The following is a 13,054-nucleotide window of genomic DNA, read 5'->3' on the forward strand; positions in this document are numbered from 1 at the left end:
ACTGTTACTGCCTCGGATGGGCAATAAAGTTTATTCTATTCTAAGTATTCAGATCCTGGGCGCCCAGATAGCTCAGTTGGTGGAGCGGGCGCCCATATTTAGAGGTTTACTCCTCGACGCAGCGGGCTGCGAGTTCGACTCTGACCCGCGGCCCTTTGCTGCAGGTCAATTCTCCTCTCTCTCCCCTTTCATGTCTTCAGCTGTCCTGTCAAATAAAGGCCTAAAAAAATGAATAAAAGAAGTATTCAGATCCTGTATTAAAATGCAATACCTCAATGTAAAAAAAACCCTCTATTAGAAGTATAATTCCTGCATTTTAGTGTGAAAGTATTATCAGCAAAATATACTTAAAGTGCCCATATTATGAAAAAATCACTTTTTCTGGGATTTGGGGTGTTATGTTGTGTCTCTGGTGCTTCCACACACATACAAACTTTGAAAAAAATCCATCCATGCTGTTTAGAGTGAGATACAGTTTCTGAATGTGTCCTGCCTTCAGTCTCTGGGTGAGCTGTTCAAAATCGGCACGGCTTGTGACGTCACAAGCCGAAACGAGCAGGCTAACCGCAACCATTAGCTCGTAGCGCTAGCGTTAGCATGCTAACGCTAGCATGCTAACGCTAGCATGCTACCTCGTTCTCAATAGCAAAGCACTGCTACAACACACACAAGTTCACCATAATCTACAAAAGAACTACTTACATGTGCACCCTCATTTAGAAGTCTCCCAGCTAATCCTGCCTTGTAACTGACTGAAGTTGTAGAAACAGCCTTTCTTTTACTGTCTATGGAGCTAGCTAGCTGACATGATCTACATCTGAGCTACTGCGCATGTGCAAGTGCAATCAAAGATAGTACAGAAGAAGAAGAAGAAAAGAGGTCTCACTCTGTAGCTAAAACAGAGACCAGCTGAAAAGAGGATCTGCAGCAGTGAGAGAGAGCGGTGCAGTACAACAAAAATATGGTGCTTTTTGAAAATTAAACCATGTAAACCTATTCTGGTACAACCTTAAAATACAATTATGAACCTGAAAATGAGCATAATATGGCTGCTTTAAAGTTTTTGTTATTAATGAATGTCAGCTCCACACAACTCTCTCTGGATTTCTCAGTATGACTATGTTCAGAAGATTGTGGCATCTGGTGACTTTCCCACGCAGAAACTCTAATAATGACCATAATTACCTCTTCTGAAGAGTCCATCATGTTTTTTTATACAGTTTTTGCCTATTGCTTACACACTGAAATCAAAAGCATTACACAATTATCAAAACTTTACACTCAAGGAGCAAAACACTGCACCACTATAAGCACAATGTCAGCCTCACACTGTTTGCAAAACACTACACACAGTGATTTGCAAAACACTAAACACACTTGTATACATTAGACACAGACGTATATCATGATGTCACTTCCTTGCAATTCCAAAGAACTGACTGTCAAATGACCACACCTGTGAGCCGACCTGTGAAACCCAGCCATCAGGTACGCAAACACATGATTGCTTTATTGTAGACACACCATTCAGGTTTAAGCACTACAAATGCAGCAGGTAAGTCTAGTATTTTCTGTACTGTATTTTTTTTGATTTTTTTTTTTTTTACTGTAATTATAACCTGTACTGGTTACAGTATTGTATGTTTGTATGTTGTTTGCTCAGCTAACAGTGTTATGCACACTACTGTAGTAGCATGAAAACTGGGACATGTTGTTGTTGTGATGTTCCATGTTGACATGTTGACTGATTTGGGTATATGGAGAGAAATAAATGATATTTTCCTCAGTCTGCAGCATTGGTCTTGTGTAGTGTTTGGTGAACTTATTGTATATTTGCACTTTCTCTGTATACTTCATTTACAGTACTCTAATCACTGAGAAGTAGAATTGCGTGGTCATGGAAGGCTTGTATCATGTGGACGCGCCGACAGTGTTGTTGTCATTATTATGAATTACTCATGGGGGTGGCAGAAACTACACACTATAGCTTTAAAGTATTTAAAGCATAATTGCTCCTGTCTGTGTCATTATATGATACATTGTGTTATCATATTATTACAGGTTAAAAGAGAGCGCATACGTAGATTTGGAAAATAAATACCGGTAATGAAACTATCAACCATTATATTACAGCACCAGCCTTAACTGTCGTATAAGCCACCTCATTACGTTTGTCAATTATTGAATGAAAGTTCAGAAATGTGTCCCATTTCACCTGAATGCACCGTCTCAGGATTAAAAACACCTACAAGTTTCCAAGAAAAGTCAACATCATTTTGTTTTATACTGCGATGTGAGACAACATGACAATGACTGACCAATTTATATTTAAATTCCAAAGACCTATTTAAAATATTTATAAAATATCTGGTCATGCCAAACATCATTAGTCCACTCATTTTTTAAACAATGCAATTACCCGTTTCTGCCCCCCAGCAAACTCCACGTATGCGGTCAGACCCATCTGGTAGCTGGGGCGAGACTGAGAGCTACATGGAAAAATATGCACCAAACAAGCCACTTTGAAATTTAGCTGTTTCATGAATACAAAAGTTGTGTGACCCCCCCCTCCTAGACTAAAAAATGTTGGGTGACCCTCCCCTCAACAAAGAATAAAAAGCCATGACCCTCCCCTATTTTCCTCCAGTGGTCCATTTCATAAATACCGAACGGTCCCTTACGTTTTATTTATCCTATCTATTTGTTGAGCTGCTTTCCCTAAAATCTCTTTACATTTCAACCCACAACGTGGATGTTACACAAATAAAAGGGTTGACTCAGTGACAAGTAGTGTTGTGGCAAGATTTCTGGATGGAAAAAATTACTAATAAAGTCCTTCCAGAATGCCAAAAAAAATCATAGACATATGCATATATATATATATATATATATATATATATATATATATATCATTTATATGTCTATGCAAAAAAAAAAGGCAAAACCCGATAAGAGTTAAATGTCCCACTGCTCCTGAACGCATCCTAGTGAAACTGAGGTAGGTGAGAGTAGGATAGCTTTCCACTGTGTCACTACAGACGCCTCCTTAACACTTTGTTCACACACCTGAATGAAAACACACACAAACACACACACCCTCCTGACGGCTGTGGGTGGAGTTTCCTCGTGGTATAAAAGTGCGTAATGTGCCGAGCTGGTGTCATTACGCACACGGAGCTCACCAAGCGCGCAACGCAACTGGACTTTTTTTTTAAGACAATTTCTTTTACAACAAAGTTTATTGAGATAAATGTTGATGCTGTCTCTCTGAAGGAAGAAACGACTGTCCCGTCTGTTGGTTTTAGGATGACCTGATCTGTGGAGTTGTTGGGTAAGTCACTGTGTAAAAAAAAAATACTTTCCTAAAGTATTTTCTTTCCTAAATGTAAAGCGCATTATGTGGCTTGTATTTAAAGTCACAATATTCTTTATTATATGATAGTCCTGCAGATACTTCTAATAATGACATACTAATATAAAATATAATGTAATGTTGTAAAAATACAGCACAATATATGAATGTATGACACAATGTTAAGACCTTGCACCATCGGTTTGTTTTTTTATAGCAATATATAAAAAGTAGAAATATGTGCTGTATTCTTAAATACACTGCAGATATACAGAAACATGTTTGTCGACATTGAAGACCTGTAATAAATAGATTTCTGATCAATTTAGATTTAAATTGAGATGTTAAATTACCCATTATTATCAAGAAAAAGAAAACAAAGATACATGTCCTAAAACATGGTATTATTATTATTATGTCATATGCACATCCTTGTGTACACCTAACAATGAATTTGTGAGGATTTGAAAGGAAGTTTGTTGGGTCAAAACACAGCTTTGCTGGTGCACCATTTACTAGAACTAGAACTAGAACTGGGTCACAATAACCATATATCGGGTTTGTTGAATGACTCAAAGAAAATCTAAAAATAACACAAACACTGTGACAAAAACATAACTTTTTTGGACCCAACAGAAACATAAAGATGATGTTATTACTGGGTCAAAATCACGACATAATGGTCTGGGTGAATAACTCAACAAACAAAAACACTGGGTCATAATAACCCATTGTCCAATATTTGACTACCCATGGGTACTGGGTAAATGTACGGTGCTATATTGACCCAAAAACACTAAAATGTAACATGTGTGTAATTGAACCTATGGCAGAAAGAATAAACAAATGACATAACACACTGTAACAACTGGCTTTTTGGGTTTAATTCATGACTCAACAGAAATATAAGGATGCTATAGTTTACCCAAATAGTATATATAATATATATAATATAGTTACCCAACCTTGTCTTATAAGCAAACGTTCTGGTATTACCCTTCAGCTATGTGTCTTTTCAGATGAGTTTTTTTGCTTTTTGGCTTCAAACCAAAACACAACAAGGAACTTTTTTTTAATTCTTCTTGTGAAGTTTTTTTTTTTTTTATCAGAGCAGCATCAGAGAGGAATGGGTTGGGTAAAAAAAGCTGACTGGTTTCGGCTTCATGGAGCCTGTTTCACAGCTACCTGTTCCAGGTGAACTGGTCCATCAGGTGTGTTTCTCTGCTGTGAGGCTGAGAGGTCGAGTTTAGAGCAGGGATGAAAAGTATATTTACTCATTCTGAGGTATATGTAGGGATGCACTGAATCCAGGATTCGGGTTCGGATTCGGCCGAATATTGGGCTTTTTGACGGGGTTCGGTTTCTGCTGAACCTTAGAATTTTTTTCCACCGAACCGAACCCTACGCTTGCACTGCGCGCGCTACGCTGGCCGACGTAATGTAGGTAGACCGTTCAATGCAGTAGGCTGTGAGAAAGTGAAAATGGAACTCGCAAAGCAGAATAAGCGCCGCCCGGCAGGACCCCCTGCCAAAAGAAGGCAAAGCGACCCAAGCCGAGCCACACGCCCAACCCGCAATGCCGACCTGTCCCGCGGCAGCAAGGACCCCAAACAACACACAACATCGCCGCTGCCAAAACACCTGCGCATGAAACATCCGAAAGAATACGAGCCGCGCATGAAGGAATCTACAGACAGCAGCCAAAATGTAGCAACCCCAGGTAGCTAGCTACACACAGAGAGACAGTGCCTCTCCCGGGCTGTCAGATGTTCTCTCGGCGAACGAGTCTCCCTACAGTGGGAGCGGAGCGACCCAACGGTCGGCTGCTGCTCATTAGCTAACGTTAGCTTTCTAATTTCACCCACCCAACATGCCTTCATCATAGGCTACACTGGTTAGCGAAAATTTGCCAAACAAAATTGTCACTCAGCTGGCGATAGCGATGTGCTTTCCTACGATGTGAAAAGAGCGTGTGAATTCAACATTAAGTTGTTACATTTCACTATTTTAGAGGCTGTGGACGTTGTTTACTTCATTAATGTGTTTACTGTGTTAATGGACTGAGGATGGGAGGAGGATTCGGTGTTTGGTTTCGGATTCGGCAGAATCTTAACCAGTGGATTCGGTATTCGGCTATACTGTATATACTTGAGTATTTCCATTGAATACTTCTACTCCATTACATTTCAGAGGGAAATAGTATGCTTCTTACTTTGCTACAACTGACAGATATAGTTATACATTTTACACTTGATAAGCTTATACAATAAAAAGTCTAGTTGGGCCTCCTTTGTTAAGTTTTAAAGTTGTTATGAGTTCCACCAAAGAGACATTCCTCCTCTAAACATTCAGCTGTTTCAACTCCAATATTTTACAATAAAACAAAGATTAGATGAAAATGAAAAAGGATTTATGCATCAGAACTTTGTTTTTTTTCTTCATCTTCTCTCCTATTAATCATCTCACGACCCCTCAGATTTGTCTGGTGACCCTTTGGAGGGGCCCGACCCCTAGGTTGGGAACCACTGGACTTTAGTTAACTGTGTATAAAGTAGTTAAAAGTACCTCCACCTCGAGCAGCAACAGGGGACACAATCAGTACTTTTACTTTACTTTTTTGTCTGTGAATGTTATTTTTGTACTTTAGTTGGAGTTTTAATGCAGGACATTTGCTTGTAACAGAGTATTTTCTAGTGTTGTATTGGTACTTTTAAATACTGCTAGTAAAATGATCTGAATACTTCTTCTTCTATAAAGTCAACAGCTTCCTTTTCATTACGTTCTGACCTCGACCTTCTCTCCAATAAATCATCTCACGACCCCTCAGATTCATCCGGTGACCCTTTAAAGGGCCTGACCCCTAGGTTGGAAACCACTGGACTATAGTTAACTGTGTATAATGTAGTTAAAAGTAGCTCCACCTCGAGCAGCAACAGGGGACACAATCAGTACTTTTACTTTTATACTTTGGTTGGAGTTTTAATGCAGGACTTTTGTTTGTACTGGAGTATTGTTGCACTCTTGTATTGGTACTTTTACTTAAGTAAAATGATCTGAATACTCCTTCTTTTCATTACGTTCTGACCTTGATTGAATCCTTCCCTCAGGCGGTCTGTTGAAGGTGGTGTTTGACGTCTCGTCCCTCCCTCTCTCTGTGTCTCCAGACTCTCGTTGAAAAGAATATTAGATGATTCCTCCGAGCGAGAACACGGCACCCTCCATGAGATGTCCCGATGACTTCTGAGCCTCGCACCATGAACGTCCGTCTGCAGGCCCAACCTCAGCCTCACTACGGGGTCAACGGGGGTGCTGGCAGAAGCTCCAGGCAATCTGTGAGTATTTAAAAACCTAAATAGTGAAATACTTCACCAGATTTGAGATCTTCTTGTACTATTTATGTCATTTTGGAGTGCAAAAAACGTGTTCCATGTACGTAGATCCTTGCAATTTGCATCCCTTGAGCTCTGCAACAGCCTGATTCAAACATAAAAGTGTGACCTTGAGCAACTGTAACATGCTTCTTTTTTAAATATTTATATCAAAGCCCCCTCCAAAAATAATAAAAAAAAAAAACATGCAAAAAAAACCTATTAAAATGTACATTTAAATGCTTTCCTTATTTAGTTAGATGAAAATCAATCGATGCAACTGTGTGTCTGTCTGCTAAATATGAAGCTACAGTCTGCAGCTGCTTAGCTTAGCTTAGCATAAAGACTAGAAACAGGCAGAGGTGGAAGAAGTACTTAGATCAACCAGGACTAGTGTAGAAATACTCTAAAGAAAGACTCATGAAGGAAGCGAATAAAAGTACTTCCAAAACTGTCAAAGTATTCCTTCAACTCAATAATTTACTAATAAGCAGAAATAACAACCTATTTATGCTAAGCTATGCTAACTGGCTGCAGCTTCCTATTTAGCGTACAGTTATGAGAGCGATATCTTTTCATCTAAACGTTAATTCCTTTAAGTTTCTTTGAGATCATTACCAACCAGAATAAATAAAGCTGATTAATTGGCCATCGCTGGGGACACAGGTTTGTATTTTACACCATCGTGTTCTGTGAACTGGAGAATAGAGTCGTCTTGTTCTATTGTCTCCCTAAACACAGTAAACGCACTCAGCGTATCAGATGAACAGCTGATTATTCAAACTGTACTTCAGGCTCTGGGCTGTGTTTACACAATGCACCCAGTCATTTACAGACGCTGAGACATTACACCTGCTTAACAACCAAATCCCTTCTCATGCCTCAGGGATGACATTCATTATCAACGCACAACACAACCGAACCGGTTGAGCTGCAGTTTTCTAGGTCTTGAGCTGCTTCATGACAATAGACATTATTCACTCCAGCTGAAGCCAGCAGATCTGTCGTTATCTCATATTGGTTTCAGTTGGCTGTTCCTGCAGGTGTCTGTATGTGTAAAGCGAAAACAAGGCTCTCTGTAACCTTGTTGTGGCACTTTTTCCTAACACTGATGTCAGCAACAAACCCTGTTTGTCATGTCAGCCGCGAGCTGGAGGTCATCACCTTGAAATAGCCCAAATTAGCAGCTTCCTTCGGTCTGGTGGCTGTGTAATTATAGTAAAACACGGCCTGAGATCAAAACAATACATTTAACTCTATGTTGTCTATTTGTGTGAGAAATGCTTCTCAAATACTGTACTTAAAGACAAAAATAATTATTTGACCTTTGCCCTACATTTGTAAACTCACTGAACTAGTACTGAATAGTTAGCAGGGTTTTCTCCACCATTATAAGGCTTTAGGCGCAGCACCCAAGCCGTTTTGGGCACACCTAATCCGAATGAATGTGAATCGATGTGAGCATCAAAACTAAGATCTAATATTCGTAGTTGGTCCCCAGTAGACTTCTTTAGAAAGTTTTGTCTTTAAGCTTTTTAAATTATATTTATTTATTACCTGCTCTTGCTTTTCCAATGTTTTAGACACAAATATGGTACTAAGAATGGTCCAAAATTATGTGAAATTGCATATTTCTTTTAATTGCAAAACGTACAATTTTCTTGAGGGAGGACCCCTAAACTCCCTGCCAAATACGTGCACATAAGTCTTCCACAAACCAAGGAAAAAACACTGTTGGTCTGCCTATTAGTATGTTAATAAGTTATAAGGAATAGTTTTGGGAAGTACTGAGATTATTTCGTTTAACTGCTGTTGCCAATGTCAACAATTAACATACTTAAATATCAATTATTTGAACAGATTTTATTGCAAATACTTGCTCACTTAAGTTGTACTTGTAATGTAGTACTTTTTTCTTTGTGGATCTACTTTTAAAATAACTTCTTTCACCACTACTTATTTTTAGGTTTATTACACATTGTTACAGGGGATTATTCCCTACAGTCATGTGGTATGGTTTAAATATGTGGACTTGATCTTTATCAGGACTGGAAAAAAAAAACTCAAAGGGAAGTAGCAAAATCAATAGCGTTGTTATTTGATAGCCCATTATGTTATGCCCCCCATTGTGTGAAGCTGGACAGGTAGAGTAGACGTGGAGGTGAAGCAGAGAGGGGGAGAGGCAAGAAGAGAGGGGAGTTTCAGTTAAATTTAGAGTCGGAGAGACGTTTGGAGGGTTGGGATGCAGGAACAAACACCCCTGTGTTCCGTCTGTACACATGACTCCTGTATGAGAAAGTCAGAGTGGATGGTTTGCAACATGGGCGTTAATTATGAAGAGAAGGGTCATGTTAAACTGGTGCAACAAAAATTAAGGAATTTGGTTTAAAAATAAAATCAGGTTATACAACTCGTCTCCAGTACACCCTGCCTTATTCACTTATTCTTTTCAGGTATCTTTTCTTTATCAGGTTAGTGTCTGAGGTTATGTACAGTCCACCCTTTCAGACTTAAAATGCCCAGGTTTTAAACCCAACTCCCTTCATTAAATCTTGACCTCTTTCTGTAAATATAAAGAGTAAATATTGTTATTTCGTTAAAAAAAACAATTCTGGGACGGCCTCTAGCTCACCCAGTAAGAGTGTTCGCCCCATGTTGGCTGAGTCCTGCAGTGGCGCAGGGTTAGAATCTGACCTGCTGCCCTTTGCTGTGTGCCGTCCCCCGTCTCTCTCCCCATTTCATGTCTGTCCACTGTCGCTACATAATAAAGGGAAAATCCCCCCAAAAAATAATCTTTAAAAAAAAAATCTGAAAAGATGTTGTTTTGGTATCAAAATATATATATATATATATATATATATATATATATATATATATATATATATATATATATATATATATGTGTATATATGTATATATATATATATGTATGTATATATAAAATATATTTAATACGTAACATGACTGATTAATATATATAAAATATATTTAATAGGTAACATGACTGATTAATATATTAAGGAACTGGAAACAACCTCAGACCCTGACGAAGCCAAGATAGTGAAAAACTTTGAAAAATAATGAAATCACACCATGTCAACTAGTTTCCTACTGTCCCTTGGTCTCAACAGAGAGATGATACACTGCAGTTCCTGAGCAAGGAGGAGAAGGAGTGCATCCAGTTCTTCGAGAACACCATTGACTCGTTGGAGGACAGCCTAGAGGAAAATGACCGGAGACCCGTGCAAGTGAAGACCCCTGCAAGCAGCAGCCCTATTGTGTCTTCCCTCTTGACCAGACCTCCCAGTCCCAAAGACCAGGATATTATATACCTGGTCCGCCCAGAACCCGACTTGGGGCAAAACAAAGAGCCGATCTTCAATCCCACCAACCCAGGTAGCGTACAGCAGTTTGTTTTTGTATGAAGGGTGGTAGCCAGGATTCTGGAAATACTTAGATCTACGAATCGAAGAACTCCCGAGTCCTCCTCACACTAGTCTCGCATTGCCAGACCTATCTCCACAGCGCCGTGGAGTAAGGTCTGGCTACACCACAGATACATTCTGGGATAGGAGAAAAACGCTATGGGTTGTTTGGTATTTAATCACAATCGTCCTGGGCGGCGCTAAACTCCAGACGCAGCGATGGTGGCTCTGCAGAATAGTCTCGGGAAGGAACTTGTTTTGGTGGAACATGTGCATCCCGCAAAAGAGAACGCCACATAAAATATTAAATTAAGTTAACGGTTTACACCATACAGTAACGTGAGCTATTTAAATTAGCTGGATACAAGGTTGAACGTAATTTGCTCTTACCAGTGTATCGCCATGTGTACTTCGTCCACAGCCATCCTACCAATTGCTTCCAAAACGTCCCAGTTAGAGAGTAAATGCCGTAAACATATTCTTTGTAAATCTTTTAAATCATTCCCTGAAAGAACCAAGCAGGCCTGCCTTGTTGCATGATCCAAATCTTCCTGAAAACTTGTCATTTTCAGCGTATAGCCTGCTAGCTTAAAGTTAGTTGTTGCTTCCCGAAGCAAAGGGATTTTGAGAACAGCAACACACAGAGAACGGAAGCCGAGGGACATCCGCTGCGCCAGGCAATTATCCTGAAAAATTTACTTCCGTTGATCCAGACTATCCTCACACTGGTCAGCAATACAATTCTGATGTAGAGATACAGAATCCTTTATTTATGTATTGACCTATAGTCAGTTAATATATTGAGTCTAAAATGTACTGGACTCACCATGGTACATTTTCAATTGTATAGTAACTGCCCCCAGGTTGCTAAAACCCCCAAATGACTTCAATGTCATCAACAGTAACTAAAGTCCTGGAATGAACTGAAGCTTGAAGTCTTTCCCAGATTTTCACTTTGCAATTTGTTCCTCCCAGATTTTCAGAGTATGATACAGAACCCTGAAAGCCACTTCGAGACAAGGCCAAGGCGAGATCAGGTGGACAGCTTGCCTTCAGAGTACAACCCTCCCCTGCCAAGCGGCAGCTATGGGTCGACAGACAGCCACTACTCCTACCACCCTCCAGGCTGTATCCCCACCCCGGTTCTGATTGCCCAGCAGATAGCAGAGAACCAGGCAGGTGGAACCTCCAACTTCCATCCCTCCTCATTCCTCCGCCGTAACAGCCAGGAGTCCGACAAGCCACTTAGCCATAGTGGCGATTTAAAACATGGTCCTGCTACCTCTGCTAAGCCTACCCGCTTTCCTGCTAACATCAGCGTGATCCATGGCAACAAGGAGCACCAGAACCAGCCGCTGGCTAATGTGAACCTCAATGACAGACGGGCGCAGATGCTGGCAAACCTAACAGGAACGTCAAACCCTCTGCTGCAGGAGGATCCTCAGCCGGCCTTGGAACAGGAGGCTCGAAATACTCCCACTCGCAGCATTTCCTTCAAGGACCCCTCACCGGATAAATCCAGGATGGAGGCCCTGTCTAAGCTGGGCCTGACCAGGAACCGAGCCATGTCCGGGGGTATGTCGCAACTCGCCGTCCCTAACAGCACCTCTCTGGGTCCTCCTGCAGGTGCAGAAACCAGTGTCAAACCTTTGGAGGCCAGTGTTCCTCCAACAACAGAAACCAACAGCAAATTGCCAAAAGCCAATGTTATGACACCAACTCAGAGCCAGATTCATGTCCACAGAAAACAAGAGATTTCGCGGACAGAGTCCCTCAGGAGGTATGAAGAAAGAAACCACCAACCGAGCCCCTCGCCTCCAGCAGTCACACATAGCAGCTACCATCCACCTCCTTCGAACAGAAAGGCATCCTTACCCCCTCCGCCTGAGGTCACCTCGCTGGAATCAAACAGCTATGGAGGGAAATCTATTATGGTCAACCCTTCTGTTTCTCACAGAAACGAACCTGAAACTTTGTCAACTAACCATGAACCAAAAATCCTCCCACCTGCGCTGGCTAAACCCAGCGAGTTCAACAACTACGGGGGAAAGACCAAAGTCATGACCCCTGCTCCTGTAGCCGTGACCAGGAGCGACCTTCCCGACATCCTCAGCTCCCATATCAACAAGAGTCAAACCTCGCCCACCAAATCAGAGCCACTACCCACTGAGCTTAATAGTTACGGAGGAAAGAGCCGAACCTTCAACCCCTCCACCGGGTTAAATCGCCCTTCAGACAGCCCAGGAAAAAGTTTTAAAGCTCCAGCTCCAGCCCCGGCCCCAAAACCTACTCGGCAGTCATACCACGGCGCTGTTTCTACCCAGAAACCAGCAGTGAGAGCCTCGTCCCCTGAACCGCGGCGGAGATCCACCTCCATGTTTCGTCCCCAAGGCATCACTGTGCAGTTTTCTGGACGGGGGGCGACAGACGAATCACGCAGGGATGCGCTGAGGAAACTGGGGCTGCTGAAAGACTCTTGATAAACTCTTCACCTGTCGTGCCTGAATCTCTGGTGTGTACCTGCTGGTGGAGGTGAAATGCTAGAAGTTTCCCCATGTGTGTCAGAGTGCGAGGTGTGGTTGGAGAGAGACCTACTCTTACAGAGGAATGGAGCCAGATCCTTTGAGAGATCTGCACAGCCAGTTCTCACTTCCTGGCCATAAAAAACTGACAAACAAGTGTGACACGGTGCAGCTGCTGCAATCTCAACACTGTGTCAATGACAAAAGTCTTGACAAACTTCTTTACGTTGCCTCTGATCCAAGACATTGTATACCTTTGCACAAGACAAGGAGAAGCATCCTCTTCTTACAGGAATCAAATGGCATTTGGTCTCCCGTCTCACCTTTGTTTGCCACATATGAGGCTGATTGTGAATAGACAGCTTTTTTAAACGGGGTCCCATTTCT

General features: G+C 41.3%; 1 protein-coding gene and 1 long non-coding RNA gene across 2 annotated transcripts in view; one reads left to right on the top strand and one right to left on the bottom strand.

The window, feature by feature from the left end:
- Nucleotides 1–7,714, bottom strand: part of LOC116047916 — a 27,950-nt gene extending 20,236 nt beyond the window's left edge. Inside the window, exon 1 of the long non-coding RNA XR_004104514.1 lies at nucleotides 7,702–7,714. This is a non-coding gene — a long non-coding RNA (uncharacterized LOC116047916). The remainder of the gene's footprint in view (nucleotides 1–7,701) is intronic.
- Nucleotides 3,152–13,054, top strand: LOC116047914 (serine/arginine repetitive matrix protein 1). Its single transcript, XM_031296945.2, has 4 exons — nucleotides 3,152–3,331; nucleotides 6,517–6,684; nucleotides 9,852–10,116; nucleotides 11,121–13,054. Exons 2-4 carry the CDS (start codon nucleotides 6,586–6,588, stop codon nucleotides 12,623–12,625), a joined length of 1,869 nt encoding a protein of 622 aa, XP_031152805.1. The 5' UTR covers nucleotides 3,152–3,331; nucleotides 6,517–6,585; the 3' UTR covers nucleotides 12,626–13,054.

The sequence above is a fragment of the Sander lucioperca genome, chromosome 20 (assembly GCF_008315115.2).
Source record: "Sander lucioperca isolate FBNREF2018 chromosome 20, SLUC_FBN_1.2, whole genome shotgun sequence".
NCBI lineage: Eukaryota > Metazoa > Chordata > Actinopteri > Perciformes > Percidae > Sander > Sander lucioperca.

Coding starts and splice junctions, on each gene's coding strand:
- LOC116047914 (XM_031296945.2), top strand. CDS start 6,586: ATGACTTCTGAGCCTCGCACCATGAACGTCCGTCTGCAGGCCCAACCT. Junction 6,685..9,851: donor GCAGAAGCTCCAGGCAATCT/GTGAGTATTTAA, acceptor TGGTCTCAACAG/AGAGATGATACACTGCAGTT. Junction 10,117..11,120: donor CTTCAATCCCACCAACCCAG/GTAGCGTACAGC, acceptor TGTTCCTCCCAG/ATTTTCAGAGTATGATACAG.